Genomic DNA, 16,001 nt, shown 5'->3' on the forward strand with positions numbered 1-16,001 from the left:
TGCTCAAAAAGAACAAAAACATGGGACACCTCAGAGATATAAAAACTATAAAAAGAAATAAAGAGAAATCCCAGAATTCAAATATATATATATATATACATTTCTAGGGCTTCCCTGGTGGCGCAGTGGTTGAGAATCTGCCTGCCAATGCAGGGGACACGGGTTCGAGCCCTGGTCTGGGAAGATCCCACATGCCGCGGAGCAACTGGGCCTGTGAGCCACAACTACTGAGCCTGCGCATCTGGAGCCTGTGCTCCGCAACGGGAGAGGCCGCGATAGTGAGAGGCCCGTGCACCTCGATGAAGAGTGGCCCCCACTTGCCGCAACTAGAGCAAGCCTTCGCACAGAAACGAATACCCAACACAGCCAAAAATAAATAATAAATACATAAATAAAATTAAAAAAAAAAAAAAGAAAAAGATTAAAAAAAAAAAAAAAGACAAATCCTGTAGGATCCACTTATATGAGGTCCCTAGAGGAGTCAAATCCATAGAGACAGAAATTAGATGCTGGGGTTCAGGGGCTGGGGGAGGGGGAGGGGAGTTAGTGTTTAGTGGGGACAGAGTTTGGGAAGATGAGAAAGTTCTGGAGACGGATGTGGTGATGGTTGCACAACAATGTGAATGTGCTTGATGCCACCGAGCTGTGCACTTAAAAGTGGTCAAGATGGTAAATGTTATGTTAGGTATGTTGTAGCACAATAAAAAATTAATTAATTTAAAAATAATATGGATGAATCTCACAAACACAATATTTCCTGCATAATAAGCTAGACACAAAAGAATATGCCCTGTGATACTGTTTTTGTGAATTTCAAATACAGCTAAAATGAAAGTATGAGACCCCATCACATACGAGAGCCGTTTCAACGGCTGCACCGGAGGAACCCCAGGAGCCGCCGGCATCTTGGTGGCAGGCGTCCCTACGGAAAAGCCAGGTCTTCATTTCCTGGTCTAACGTTCACCGTGTCAGTGACTTTGCTGCCTGCAGGCTGGCACACACACGCACACCATCAGAGGACAGAGCGACATCAGGGGTCAATCAAAGACTTCTGGGAGGACAGCAGCAAGGGCAGGGTAGACCAGCCCCTCCTGAAACGACTCACTAGTGGGGAGAACTACCTGCACACACAGGACCAGCCTCGCAGACGGGCGGGGGGGTGACAGCGGGCAGCCTGGTGTTGGCATGCGGGGCAGGATGTGGTGCAGGACAACTGAATCTCTGCATCCCTGGAAGGTGGAGGGTTGGGGGAGCCCCAGGGACAGATCTCAGGCCACTGGGCTGTGGGGTCTGCAGGGTCACTTTTTTTTTTAAGTAAAGGCAGGTTTATTTAGAGAGCTACACGCTCCATAGATAGAGTGTGGGCCGTCTCAGAAGGCGAGAGGCTTCAGGGTCACTTGAACAACCACCTGCAGAAGGCCCACTGCCAGCCCCAAGATAGGACCGCCTCCTTCTGACCACCTGCCCAGGTGCGGCCCCGCCTCCTTCTGACCACCTGCCCAGGTGCGGCCCCGCCTCCTTCTGACCGCCTGCCCAGGTGCGGCTCCCTTGCTGCTGCGGAGCTGGCCGCGGTGTTAAACAGCTACCAGCTTCTCGTTGTTCTCAGTGTCACCCTGGCAACCGGTCTCCGTGGAGGCTGGAAGGTGGAGGAGGCAAGCTGGTCACACTGACATGAGTGCCCGCAGGTGGCTGAGGTCACCTGGGCCCCAGGACAAGGATGAAGACTTTGGTCTCCACACCTGCCACGCGGGCGGGAACACAGGTGTGCAGCCGCTGGTCCCAGGCCAGAGGCCTCAGACAGGTCTGTTCCAGGAAGCGGCCTCCACAACAACAGCTTTTGTTCCTGAAAATTAGCATCTCAGGAAACTTTTGCGAAAGTGCCAGGGTGCCTGGAGCCCTGGGCCCTGGGTGACGTGATTGCTGCGAAGCTTCTGGCTGAGGAGGGACTCCTTCTGGGTGGAGGGCTCTCACCATGGGGCCCCTGTCGAGGAGGACACCGAGGACAGACTCGGGCGATCGGGTGTGAGACCCCGGGTCTGGAAGTCGGCCGTGCCTTCCTCTGAGAAGGGAGATGCCATGACACGGAGCCATTAGGAACTGACGTTTTGGAAGCATGTTGGCCTTGTCAGGAGACCTGCCTGGAGTGAAGATGGGGACCCCTGGGGGGTGGAGAGGAGTTAGGCCAGTGCCGCAGGTAGGGACCATGGCCGGGACCTGACCGGCCACCCTCACTCCAAGCGTGACCTTGAGTGACCCGCCAAGCCTCACCCGACATCTGTGAAAACAGGAAGGGATTCAGTGAGCCCAGCCCCCGCACAGCCCCACCCCCCATGGCCCCTCCACTGCCAGCCTGTTGGCTCCTGGGCCCCTCACACTGCACCACAAACCGGAGCTGCTCCCTGAGGAGACCTGAACGGGCTCATTCCCGACACCCCACGTGTGGACCGTTGACCCAGGTCCCGGGAAAGTCTTCAAACTTTTCCAGCTACCTCCATCAGGTGGCCTCTTTAAGCATCCCTCACTCACGCTGGTCCCCACGGGGACTTTGCAATTCACCCTAAAGGTAAGAGAGCACGCCACGACAGGAGGCACGCTGGGCACCCCGCGTTCTCTGGGGCATGGGGTTGGGGGTCCCCTCCTCACGCCAGACGGCTAGTGAGCGGCCTGGCACACTCCCAGGGCTCCAGGCCTGTGGCCAGCGGTGGCCGCTCTGTGCTTTGCAGGCTGGACCGTGGCCAGGAGCATGGGGACCACACAGCCCCTCCTGCTGCCCATCGCCTCTCTGGGAAGGCCGGCCGCCACCCCGACCCCAGCTTCAGGGTGCAGAGTGCACGCGACTCAATTCCACCAGTGTCTGTGCCAACCCGCAGGGGCGTCCCCGCGGCCCCGTCCTGAAGCCACCAGGGATGCTCGCTGTCACGCCCTCTCCCCCCGCCCAGCACCCGTGCTGGTCCAGGTGGCTTACCTGGGCCACCCGACCCTCCCGCCCCCGCACCCCAAGGCCTCTGCCCACAACCCTGACTGCTCCCTCCACGACCGAGGTCTCCTGAGCGGGGCCAGGCCGGGCCGGCCCTCTCCCTGCACACAGCCCCCCTCAGCAGCCGCTTCCCAGGCGCCGTGAGACCAGCCCCTTCGGGAGGCCCCCAGCCAGCCGCTGCAGAAAGACGAATGACAAAATCCAGCAGCCCTGGGGACAAGAGTCCTGTCAAGCTGGAGTCGAGGGGCCCGGCAGAGGGCGCTCACCAACTCGAGCGGACGGCGCACCGACGTGCACACCGCTGAAACCCCCTGCAGCCGCGGAACCGTGGCGCACGGACGAAATACCAAGTCTCCGGACACCCACAGCTACTCTGTTCCCAAAGCGCTTCCACTGGCCTGGGGCTCCCAGCTCAGCAAAGCCCCTCCCATCTGGGCTGGTGGAGGGTGTCCCCGACTGTCCAGCCGCCCACGCTGCCAGACCCTCAGGCCCCCAGGTCACCCTCATCCTGGGGCAGGTGGAGACTTGGAGAAAACCTCTGGGGAAACAGTCATCAAATCAACACATTAATAGCTCCACGGCCTTCTTTCTACTTATTTTGGTACGACTCACAAAAAAGTGCACAACAGCCGTGTGCAGCTCCGAGAATCATCACCCGGCAAACCCTGTGTATCCACCGCCCAGGAGGCCCCACAGGCACAGCTGTGAGTCCCCATTCCCATGGCTCTAGAGCCACCGTGTGAAGAGCCTACAGCTCCATCGCCTGGTCTTCTGTCGGTGACCCTGGGGCGGCCTCCAGGCCGGGCTCTGTGCACAGACCTGGGTGGGGAGGCACCCAGGAGAGCAGCAGACGCATCCAGGGGCCTTGGCGGCCCGTGCACATGGCTCTCCCGTGTCTTTGAACTGACCAGCATCCCTTCCCCAGAGCATCAGCTCATGCTGCCCCACGTCCTTGTCATCACTGGTGCGATCATGTAACTGAAAGTGGGGTCGGGCTGCTCGCTGCTCTAAAGCCATTAAAGAGACAAGGCTGGTGGATAGGAAAGTTTGCTTTATTTCCAAGGCCAGCAACCAGGTGGGGGGCGGGGATCAGGGAGGGGGGAGGGCAGACTCGTGTCCAAAGGCCGACTGGCCCCCCACTGACAGTCAGGGGACAAGAGCTTTTATAGACAGAGAGAGGGCTGCATGCAGAAACAGCACAGTCAGCTCTGACACTCATCTTGAAACTGGTCCTGCGGTGCTCTCATCAGCGTCATCTGGATTGTTTTAGGTACAGTTAGTCTTCAGTTCCAGGGTCGGTTTGTTCCCATTTCCTTGAGGCCAGTTCTCAGAATTGCAGCAGCTTATGTCCCGGCTACAGCCTGGTCATCAGGTAGTTCACTTCTTCCACCTGGTGGGGGTCTCAGTATCTATAAGACGGCTCACAGGATACGGCTCAGAATATTATCCATAGCCCTTGAGGAGGAACCAAAGGTCCTTGACTATGCTTAATGACTAAACTATGATTATTTGGTCTCCTTTGACTGTTTTCCTTTGCTTCTGCATTTTCTCACTTCTCTGATTAAACTTATTCTTTGGCTAAAGTTTTTCCACGGACAAAAGGCAGGCGGAGGACATGGTGGGGAAGGATCAAGGGGTCCTGCTCCGTTTCAATCAGGCATTTTACTTTTAGTCATTTAGGGCATTGGGGGTGGGGGTGGGTGAAATCTCATTATAACGTTCATTTCTTGGATCACTAACGGGGCTAAAACACTCTCTCATGGTTTTGGTGTCTTTGTCAAATGATAACTGAGGTCTGTTGCCCATTTTCTACAGTTGTGTCTTTTTCTTGTTGATTAGCAGCTGCTCTTTATATGTCGTGGACAGGAGCCCTTGGCTACATGAGTAGTTTACCTCTGCCACCCTGGGGCTGAATTTTTCACCCACTTCATTGTGTCTTGCGGGGAATGGGGCTCTAGTCTCTGACAGTACAGCAACTGGTGGCTTCCAGATGGACTCGGCCAAAGGGAGGCCCCCCAGGGAGCAGGATCGAGAGTCTGCGGTACTCACCCCCCACTGCCCCTCCCTTGGGCTGCACCTCAGCCACGCTGTGTCCTTCTTGGGGGCCCTGCCTACACCTGCAGCCCAGGGTCCACCACCTGCTCCCCGAGGCCCCTGAGCCCAGGGCGGTAACACCTCCCTTGTGGGTTTCACCTAACCCTTCCCACCACTTCTTCGGGAGCCCTTTCCCCAAACACTCTTTCATTACCCCTCTGGATGTGCTCACTGCTCCTGCCGGGACCTTGACCACTATCCTGCTGGAAGTGTGTCCTGTGGCTGCTGCATCAAAGGACCACAGACAGGGCTGAGATGGCAGCCTTATCCTCCTGGTGCCAGAATCCCAAGTCAAGGTGTCCACGGGGCCGGGCTCCTTCCAAAGGCTCGAGGGGAGGATGGGTCGTGGCTACATCCATCCAACCTCCACCTCTGTCAGCACATGGCCGTCTTCTGGTCATTCTCCCTCTGCATGACTGTGTCCACACTTGTCATCTTTACACGGACACGAGTCACATTGGGTCGGGCCTACCCTGTGACCTCACGTTAACCGACTAAATCTGCAAAGACCCTGCCTCTAAGCAGGGTCCCATTCTGAGGTCCTGGGTTAGAACTTCAACCTATCCCCGGGGTGGGGCACATCCAACTCTTAACACTGCTGGAATTTATCTTTGTGTTTGATGTAAGGTCAAGGTCAAGGTTCCTTCTTGTCCTTATGAGCACCCAGACGACCCAGCACCATGTATGAAAAAGGCTGCCTTTCACCCCATTTCTCTGCAGAGCCATCTTCACCCTCAGAAGTGCCCGTACGCGGACTCGAGGGTCTGTTTCTTGCTCTTTCGGTTCATTTCTTTTTCAGCTTCACACAGATTACACGCTGGCTTCATCACTAAAGCTCATAATGAGAACAGGAGTCTGGGAAAGCAAATCCCACCAAGTTGACCTTCGGGAGAGTCCCGGCTATTTTTAACTCTCGGCATTTTCATACATCTTGGAATCAGCTGGCGAAGTCCCATGAGACATATACCCTGTTGCAATTTTGATTGGGAGCCTATTGTTCTTAGGAAAAGAATTGACATTTTTATAGTATTGAGGCTTCTAATCCAAGTACACGGTGTATGAATGTATCTAGTTTATCTTAATTTCTCAATACTAGCTTATAGTTTACTGTGCAGAAGCCTTGCACCATTTTTGCATTGGATTTGTTCCTAGCTAATTTTTTTTCACTGAATTGTAAATAAAGTCTCTCTAAATTTCATTTTCTAAGTAAGCAGTGCTCACGTATAGAAACAGTTCATTTTTGTGTATAGATCCTGTGGCCAATCGCCTTTCTAAACTCACTAACGAATCTGAACAAGTTACCTGCAGGTTACCTGGACATCCTCCACACGTGGTCATGTCACCTAGGACCATCTCAGGTTGGTCACTTCCTTGCAAATCCTTCTGCCTTCCCTTCCTAGAAGCTTCTGATGCTTCACCAAGAGAGAGGTCAGTTGCCCCAGTATTTTGTAAACCCCTTAATCAGATGAGGAAGCTCCCTTTAATTTCTAGAGCGGTATGAGTTTTTGCCACGAATAGTTGTTGACTTTTCATCCAGTGCCTTTCCTGCAGCTAATACCATGATCAGAGGATTTTCCCTCCGCTCTATTAAGTGATGGAATCCATGGATTGACTCACAATCCCTAAACCAACCTTGCAGTTCTGGAAGGAACCCTACAGGTTGTAACGTACCTTCCTTTCCACAGATGGCTGGATTCGTTGTATAATGTTTACCTGGGCTCCTGAACCTACATTCATGGGTGAGTGTGACGTTCAATTTTTCCTTTCTCGTAATGTCCTTGCCCGGTTTTGACACCAAGGTGTGGCACTGCGATATCAAAGGAGGGACTCTACCTGGGGCACAGTCAGCTGCACAAGGCCACTGCTTCAGTGGGGGACGAGGGAGGGAGATGGGAGACCCCACACGAGCATCTTCAAAGCGTCTTGCAGCCAAGAAACGGGCCGGCAGTCAGCAGGCAGGCAGCATCGTCACTGCCCCTTCAAAGGTGAGGAACCAAGGCTCAGAGAGCTAAGGACACAGCCCTGGGGGGTGAGGGGGCCAGTGTCTGCACTCACGCTGCTCTGCTCTGTGCCCCACGGCCCCGGGGGTCCCTGTGCGGCACGAGGGAGTCAAACTCAGTCAGGCTCCAGCAGGGGAGTCGAGATGGGGCACATCCCGGCTCCCGCTCGCAGCCCCCTCATTCCCGCTGTGCCTGGCTCTGCCCAGATGGCCCACTCCAGGGGAAGCGCCCGGCAGCACGGCCCAGGCCGTGTCACGGAGCCACCCCTGTCCCCCAAGCCAGGGTGGTCGGTCAGCCCCCCGGTGAGGCAGGGCATCCGGTGCTGCCACTCCCCCGGGGCCGCCCCCCGAGTCCCAGGGCCCCACGACCAAGCCACACAAACGCTTGGGTGGCCGTCAGAAGGGAGACCTCAGGGCTGCCCAGGGCTGCCAGGTCAGCAAGCGGCTCTGTGACTTGATCATTGGTGGGAACACGAGGACCCTGGAAGCCTGCCCAGGCGGACACACCCGCTGTTCTTGGAAACAGCATGACTGCACCACGGACAGGCAGGGGGGCTGCGGACAAGGGCAAAGTGGCCATTGTTGGCCGCAGGCTCAACAAATAGAAGGTAATTGTGGTCAATGGGAGGGGGCTGGTGACAGCCCGCCACGTGGCCAGGAACCTCTCCCGGCAGGAGACAAAAGGGCCACCACCACGGGCTCTGGATACCTGTCCGAGGTGCCGCCGGCCATCCCTCAGCCCCCCTGACTCGCCATGAACCTCCTGCTGCTGGCTGTGGGGCTGACCCTGCTCGGCTGCCCCCAGGCCCTGCACTGGGGGCCCCAGGACCCCAACTTCAACGAGACTCTGGTAGCCAGCCGCGGGCATCAGGCGTGGGATGGAGAGGCGGCTGGGGGCAGCGGCCGCAGGCACAGGGCCAGCCGGCACCAGCGCCCCCCCCTCTGCTCCCCAGGTCAGCGGCGAATGGTTCTTGGCAGGGCTGGCCTCCAACCAACCCAAACTCCTGAAGGAGGACGAGGACGCACGGCTGCTCATCCACCGCGTCCAGGTGACCCCCAGGGCCCTGCAGCTCCACCTGCGCAGGAAGTAAGTCTGGGGCAGGTGCGGGCGGGGCGGAGCCCAGGTGAGTCGCACGACCCTGTCCCCCGCCCCCCTCACAGCCTGCTTCCCAGGCTCAGATGTGATGTGGGGCGGGGCGAGGGGCTCGCTGCCTGGAGACGGACACGAGAGTCCAAGGTCCAGGGTGGCTGGGCTCCCCCCAGTCCCCCTGAGGGGCTGCACGGAGAAGGCCGAGCCCTGCCTTCCAGACCCCGGGTTCCCAGGCGACCTGTCACCCCCTCCCAGGGTAAATGGTGCATGTGTCCCGATTACGATGACGGCAAATAAAATGAAAAGGAAATTTCAGTACCTGCTGGAGAGTAAGTATAGACCCGCCATCCTCCAGCCCCACTGCTGGAGGTGGAGTGTGGCCCCATCCGCCCGGCCCCACTCCACCTCCAGTTCGGGGCCGAGTGTGGCCAGGAGCCCAGCTGCCAGGACGCCCACCTTGAGATGGCGTCCCCGGGCCGGGCGCGGCACCCCCCTGGCACCAGCAGCAGTGGCGGGCACGCGTGGGAGGAGGCGTCCGGGAAGGGCCCGAGGCCCACACCCAGTCCTGCCCAGCCCGGGGCCCGGCTGGTCCTCAGGAGCGAGTCATCAAGCCCTGTGACGGGACCAGAGGGGTCCCAGGGTCTGGCTCTTGCCCCGCCTCCCATCCTGACCCCCGGGGTCACAGATGCCGCCCAGAACAGGGTCTTCCTGGGAAAAGCGGACCCCAAGAGCTACATCATCCTCTGCAACCACCGCGAGGAACGTGAGAAGGAGGTGGTGGCAGTGAGCCTCCTCAGTAAGTGCCCAGAAACCCCCGCCTGCCCGTGCCCACACGTGGACCACCCGCCACCCGCAAGGGCAGAGCCAGCCCCTCCCCCCGCCCCCTCCGGGGACACCCAGTGCCCTGCGGGTCCCAGTCCCCAGGGAGAACACTGGGCCACAGCCAGCAAGACACAGGTCGGACCCCGGCCACCTCGAGGCCGTTTGGAGGTGATGTGACACCCTCAGACGTTCCTGGGGCCCCAGCTCTTTAACCCAACGTGGAGTAAACGAAGGACAGGGGACAGCGATGACCAGGACCCAGAGAAGAGGCCTGCCCCCACCCGAACGCTGGTCCTGTCCCCATAGCCACGCCCACACCCCGAGAGGGCAGCCTCCCAGCCCCCAGAACCCCACCGCCCGCTATCCCAAATGACCAGCAAGAGAGATGGCCCCTGTCACTCTGCCCCCAGGCCGGACACCTGAGGCAAGCCCGGACGCCCTGCTCATGTTTACCGACTACTGCAGAAACCACGGGATCCACACGACCAACATCATCAACGTGACCAGAACTGGTGGGTGCCCACCCCTGCCCCAGCCTCGGGGGGCGGAGGGCACAGCCCGGACCTCCGCTCGGCTCGCCACAGATCGCTGCCTCTGCGCCTGACGACAGGGAGGCTGCGGGCCCAGGTGGGTGCCCTCTGACCCTGCGGACACTGCAGCAGGGGGGGCCTGGGGGTGGGGGTCGGCAGCAGGTGCTGCTCAGCACACGCGGGGCCTTGGCGTCTCGGAGACTCAGGATGCAGTGCCGGGGGGCGTGGGAGGGACCCAAGGTGGGGACGCCCATCGGGCTGACCCAGGCTGACACGGGCAGGGCCAGCGGGGGGCAGAGGGGCCTGTGGACACACTCGGGGTGGGCCTGTAGGTGGTGGGCTGTGGGGGGGCAGACCTTGGGGGTCCAGGGCCCGGCACGCGGCTGCCTGTGACAAAAGCCCCTCCCCATCACTTCCTCTGTCCCTCAACAGACACCCCCAGGCCGTGACCCGGGGGAGGGCCCGGGGCAGTGGGGAGCCAGCTGCCCTGGCTCTCAAAACAGTGCCCCGCCCCTCCGGCAGATCTACCCCGGCCATCCCACACCCCTGAGCCTGCCGCACCCCCTCTTGTTCACAGGGGTGTCTCCCAGGCACCGAAGGACCAGAAGATCTCGGTTAACCCAAGGAGCCCTTCAGCTGCCCCACCCCCTAGGAGCAGCCTCCGCCCTCCTGGAGGCCTGTCCTGCTGTGTCCAATAAACGATTGCCCCGGACCCAGTGTGCTCTGGGGGGCCTCAGCCCGAACACAAGCCTGGCCGGTGCCAGCATGGTGACCGGGAGCTGCCCACTGACACCCCATCCCAGGCCAAGGCTGCTGGGGACAGGGGATGGGGACCCTCCTGGCGACACCAAGCTGGCCTTGGACTCACGTCCACGAGGTTTGGAGAAGCTGCTAGGGGTTCACCGGGACGCCGTTCAGAGCGCAAAGCTGGGAGATGGTGCAGGGAGGGGGCGAGGCCAGGCCCCACGGCCACCCTGGTCCCCTCAGGCTCGGGGCTGCGGGCAGTGGCAGCCCCAGGGCTCACCCCAGTGGTGCAGTGGGGTGAGACCCCGGCAGTGGGGTCTCCAGGCAGAGAGCACAGCTCCGGTGGGTTGGCCGGCAGAGCGTCTGCAGCTTAGGGGCCCCTTCAGACCACACCCTGGTCTCCCCTAAATGACAGTGGCTGAGGCCCTGGGGGCGGACACGGTGGCTGGGAAGGTAGCAGAGGATGTGTCTTACCCTCCTCGAGCCGCCAGAGCCTGGTGGGTACCCCCTGAGGCCCGCTCCAATTCACAGTGCCCAGCCAGGGCTCCCACCTGGGGCCAGGGCCCAGGAGGCCCACCTGAGTCCCCCATCAGCCAGGGCCCCCTCCACTGGACCCCAGCCTCAGGGAAGCTCCCTGCCCCACAGCCGGTGAGCCCCTTTGCTCCCCCAAGGGCTGTACCTCTGGCCACTGCCGCCCCAGGCCAGGGGGCTCTCTCCGGTGGCCAAGAGTCCCCCGAGGCCATGTCTTGGGCCAGGCTCGGCCGTGTAGCACCAAGGCTTGCATCGGCCCAGGACGAGGGGGAGCTGGCTGCAGGGTCCCTCAGTCAGAGGAAGGGACCGCCCACCTCCACAGCTGGGACCAGGCCACACCCAGCACCCAGGCAGCGCTGCCCCCGCCCTCTCTGCCTGCCCTCGCCCTGGGCTCCCCCAGGCGCCCCGCCCCCTCCACCCGAAGCCCGTGTCCCGACCCACGTCCGCTCCCCTTGCCTCCTGCACGCCCTCAGCCTCGGGCAGCACCCACCCCCGGTCCACCCCACAGACACCCTGGGTCCCAGTGGTCCGGGTCATGGTCTGCGGGTCTCCTCGCTCACTCCCACTTCCCCTCAGCACAAGCCACTCTCACCCCTGAGCCGCCGGCCCCCGCCCCCCTACTCTGGGAAAGGCCTAGCACCTCTTGCCTCCAGCTCCGATTCCACCCCCAGCACACTGGGGTGTGGGGGGCCTTTAGGATAAGGGAGGAGGGACCCCATCCCATCACCAGAGCTAAGCCGGCTCCGAAGGTGGTTTCAGAAATCCTGGATCCCAGACACAACTGCAGTGGCGGGGGGTTCTTGCTGAGCCCCGGGGTGTCCCGTCTACTCCCCACCCCCCGTCTCCTGCGAAGCAGCAGAAATTACAGGAGTGGCTGAAGCACACCACTCGGCAGCTTCTCACCCAACCCCTGGGGGCACGGCCCACCCGCTTCACGGATGGCCGGGCAGGGGGCTCAGGAGCACCCGCCTTCCCGCCCGGCCCAGCGCTGGAGTGGAGCCCCTCCTTCACTCCGCTGCCAGCGCCTACCACGGCCAGGCCCCCAGCACCCTGGGGCACACATCACAGGTGGGGGTATCAGCCGGCCAACCCCCAGCCCCTGGCACAGCTGAGCCCGCCCACCAGGCTTGGGAAAGTCAAGTGCATTTGGAAAGAGCCCAAGGGGCCATTTGAGCGAAGCCAGGCCTGCCGGGATCCCAAGGGGCTCACCCCGCCATGTACGCACAAAACACACACGGGCGCGCGCACACACACACACACACACGCACACGCTCAGACGGGCCAGGCCAAAGGCATCTGGGGCAGAGGTCACAGCCCTGCTTTGGGCATCCCAAATATAAAAGGACATGCTGGTGGCAGGGGTGGGGGACAGCCTTCTAAGCCTGGTCTTTGTCTTTTGAGGCTCCGTGATACTCTGATGGGGACGGTGGGGTGAGTGCTGGGCCCTGACACCACGGAGGAAGAAGCACCCCTCCGGCACCCCCTCCGAGGACAGAGCTCCCACACCCTCCCCCTCAGGCCCTGAAACCACACCAGAGACGTGCCTGGGGGCACTGTTAGCCCTGGAATCCCTCCCCCATTTGTAAAGCAAGAGCCGCTAAGGCGCCCGTGGGTTTAAAGGAGAGAAGAAGACTGGGGAATGGGAAGCCGTGTCCTCCAAAGGACCCTGGGGAGTCAGACTGCGGCTGTGATGTTGCTGGACTCGTCCCCCGGAGCCGCCCTCCACGAGGGGCGGGGACGCTGCAGACCCCAACACTCCTCCCAAGTGCCCTTCTGCGCTGCTTAGAACCCCTTCCACCACCCCACCCCGGGCACCGGGTTCAGGAGCCGCCTGCCCCAGCAGAGGCCGTGTGCCCGGTAGGTATCCTGACCCCTGGCCCCTCACAGACGGAGGAGCTGCGTTCTGAATAAGCTGCCCCCCGCCCCGATTTACAAGCCCCCGTGCAGCACAGGCGCTGCACCCCTGGGGTTACCGGGGGGCAGCCTGGACAGGGGCTTCCCAGCCGCCTGGCATCTGGGCTGCGTGGACCCACCTGGCCGGCTTGGCTGCACCTGACCGCAGGAAGCGCCAGGACAGGACGGCGGCCCAGCTCGGCCCCGCAAAAAGCCCAAGGGCGTTCTCCAGGGTCCAACGCTCCTCCTCCTTGCTGAAGGGTCTGCGTCTTGGTGGCCACTGTGCCATCACCTGGCCTCCGACGTCCATCCCAAACCCAGGAACAGGGCACTTTCGGGACAGTCCCCGAGCAGGCCCAGAGCAAGCTGGGGGGCAAGGGCTCATTGAGGAACGATACCCTGGGAGGACCCACCCAGAGAAACCCCAGCACCGGGAAACAAACCCACCACTGGCTGCCCCAGGCAGCTTTGCGGCCACTGAGGTCAGCCTGGGACGAGCCCCGAAGCTTCTGAGCGAGGCGTCCCCTCCACCTGCCACCCCGCACTTCACCAACAGCTTTCCTTTTTGGGTTAGGATCCCAAGCGTTCCAAATGAATTTGAGTGCATCCAACCTCCACGCTTACGAGGATAAAATGCAATTTCTAAGGGGCGTAATGGGATTGTTTTCTGCGCCGAGAAGGCAGCACACAGCACCCATCCGTTCAGCAAAACCTCCTGGCCTGACTCTCCAGAAGGCAAACGCAGGAACCGGGAACGTCAGCTCGACCCCATCAGCAGGGACGGGGGAAATTCACATTATCCAGAAGCTTCTCTCCCACCGTCCCTCAGAAGCAGAGACAGCCATGTCCCTGGGGCTCGGGGAGGACCCAGAACCCACGCTCCTTAGAACCGGCACCACCAAGGGCAGCCCCTGCAGGAAGGGCTGGCCGGGCCCTGGACAAACCAGACACCAACTCTGGCCTCGCTGGGTGCTCCCTCCGCTGGCACCCAGGCCCCATCCAATGGCAGGGGCTTTGGAGTGCACGGGAGCGCAGGCCCCCCTTGCCATGGCTCTGCACACCCCACCGCCTCCAGCCCCATAAGCAGCAGGTGGGGCGCTGACCCGCTGGCCCACGAGTGGACACTGTGGGCGCCAGGGCCTCCCTGGGCAGCTGCCTCTGCAGGGTCAGCAGCTCCGAGGGCACCAGCTGCCTGCGTCGAGGGGCTGGGGGCCACCTGCAAGTCCCAGAGGGGCAGAGACTGCCGGACAGGGCGGGCGAGGGAAGGGGACCACCTCCACCTGCACCCCTTCCGACCACCAGCCCCGAAGCTCATTTCTGCCGAGACCCCTTCGGAGGAGAATCAGGATTCACATCCCCGTGACCTCCCTGGACCCCACGCCTCCATCCTGTGGCTCAGCTTCCCTCGCCCTGTCCCCCAGCACTTGGCCAGAACAGTGTCCCCTTCTCCTCTGGAAGAGTCAAAAAGATTCCAGAAGATTCTGGAAAAAGGAGAAGGAGGGACTCATGGTGGGCCCTGGAAGGTGACCAGGTACAGCACCCACAGGTGACACTGGCTCCTGGCCACGGCGTGAGCTGCAGCTCTGAGACCCCTGCACAGGAGGGCCAGACCAAGGCCCCCCCCCCCTTCCCGGTGTCAGGTACGACCCTGAAGAAAATGATGAAGCCAGGTGGGCCTGGGCATGGCTGCCCTGGGGGACCTTGTCATGCCATGGGCACCCTGCTGTGCCCAGGTGGCAGGCTGTGGCACCCGCTGGGGGATGACGAGGTGTTCTGGGTTTCAAGAGACCAAAGGCGGGGCTGGAGGAAGACTGAGCCTGTTTCTGGCTCTTTCAGGCCTGTAGAGTCCAGCTTCCAGGGCAGGTGGGGCCTGTCCTTTGCCCAGGTGTCCCCGTGTGCGGGGGAGCACACACAGGGGGGGGCACAGTGAGGCCAAGCTGGTTGGGTGACAGTCTCAGGAGGGCTGAGACCTGAAGTAAGGGCACCATTTCTCTCACTCAGTGGGCACCTGGGTGGCAGACGGACAGGATGGGCCTGGCCTCGCCAAGAGGTGGTCACAGCCTGGCGGTAGGCAAGGCCCTGGGACCGTGCCCTCCAGACCCCTGAGGATGAGCAGTGGCCGGCCCCTCCCAGGTGGGCAGGGAGGCCCTTGGCTGTGCCAGGCTCCAGGTCAGGACCCGTGACCAGAGGCCGTGTGAGGCTCCTGGGCAGCACTGAGCACCTTGGCCACGGCACCGATGGGTAGTGACCCAAGGTGGCCTCAAAGTTCAAGGAGCAAGACGGGCAGCAGGGAGGGCAGGAGGCGGCAGGGTAAGCGGAAGAGAAAGGCAGGGCTCAGGGGCGGGTGGACGGCGGTGCTGGACAGAGCAGCTGGTCACCTCCCAGCTCAGCCGGGTGACAGTCACCAAGGCGCAGCCACAGACACTGCCCAGCAACAATGTCCGGGGCTGAGGGGTTCGTGGACCTGGGAGAGGGTGCAGCCTGAGGGTGTCTGGGGTCCTGCCGAGCCCCACGTCCCCCTCTGTGCAAGCAGCACCCACTGTCCTACTTCCGGGAGCCCCTGGGGGTGGGGGGAGGAGAGCAGGTCACCTCGAGAGCTGGGGGTGTTATGCTGAAACCCCCTCACGCCCCAAAACAAGCCTGTAGTCACCACCGTGCTGACTTTCTAGATCCACCCCTGAACACCCAACTGCAGCCAACAGGAATAATCTGGTTCGAAAAGGGCCAGAGCAGGGGAGGGGTGGAAAGCAAGCTGTTCCCGGGACCCCCAGCTCCTCTTCACTCCAGCAGCCGCGACAGCCCAGCCCCCACCAGGCCCGGGCGGCAGCCCTTTCTTCTCCCCACCTCGGAGGGGGGTCCACTTTCCCTGCACTCCCCCAGGCAGCGAGGGAGGTCTGGCCCCAGACGGCCGCCCGTCCCGTGTGGGCGTCCGGAGCGGTGCCGTCTGACGCAGCTTCGTGTGCGTGGTCCCAGGGCCTGCGAGACCGGACCCAGGACCCTGGCACAGGTACAGGGTTGAAGGCTGCTCTCCTCCCGTGACGAGGCAGGCGCTGCTCATCCGCCCCTGCTCCGGCCCCGCCAGCCTGCCTGGGCCGCTGGACCCTTCTCAACACCAGCTCTGAGCACCCTCCCGCTTCACGGGCTGGAGGCAGCACGAGCCCTCCTGCCACCCGGGGGGCGTCCTGCCCCTCGCCTTCTAAAGGGCTAAGTGGGGAGTTTAAGAGTCAGGGTGGGTCCATCCACCCGCTGGGGGTCTCGGTCAGGCTTCTGAACAAGCTGAGTCCCAGCTCCCAGGCCTCCCTCCCAGGGTGCTGGGGTGAA

General features: G+C 61.5%; 2 protein-coding genes across 2 annotated transcripts in view; one reads left to right on the forward strand and one right to left on the reverse strand.

Annotated features, from left to right (window-relative positions):
• RPL7A (ribosomal protein L7a) overlaps nt 1-16,001 on the reverse strand; it is a 307,067-nt gene that overhangs the window by 154,338 nt on the left and 136,728 nt on the right. The window lies entirely within an intron of this gene.
• On the forward strand, nt 7,825-9,586 carry LOC132368018 (uterocalin-like). Its single transcript, XM_059926625.1, has 5 exons — nt 7,825-7,920; nt 8,024-8,157; nt 8,416-8,489; nt 8,846-8,956; nt 9,393-9,586. Exons 1-5 carry the CDS (start codon nt 7,825-7,827, stop codon nt 9,584-9,586), a joined length of 609 nt encoding a protein of 202 aa, XP_059782608.1.

This window comes from Balaenoptera ricei, chromosome 6, assembly GCF_028023285.1.
Source record: "Balaenoptera ricei isolate mBalRic1 chromosome 6, mBalRic1.hap2, whole genome shotgun sequence".
Classification (NCBI taxonomy): Eukaryota; Metazoa; Chordata; class Mammalia; order Artiodactyla; family Balaenopteridae; genus Balaenoptera; species Balaenoptera ricei.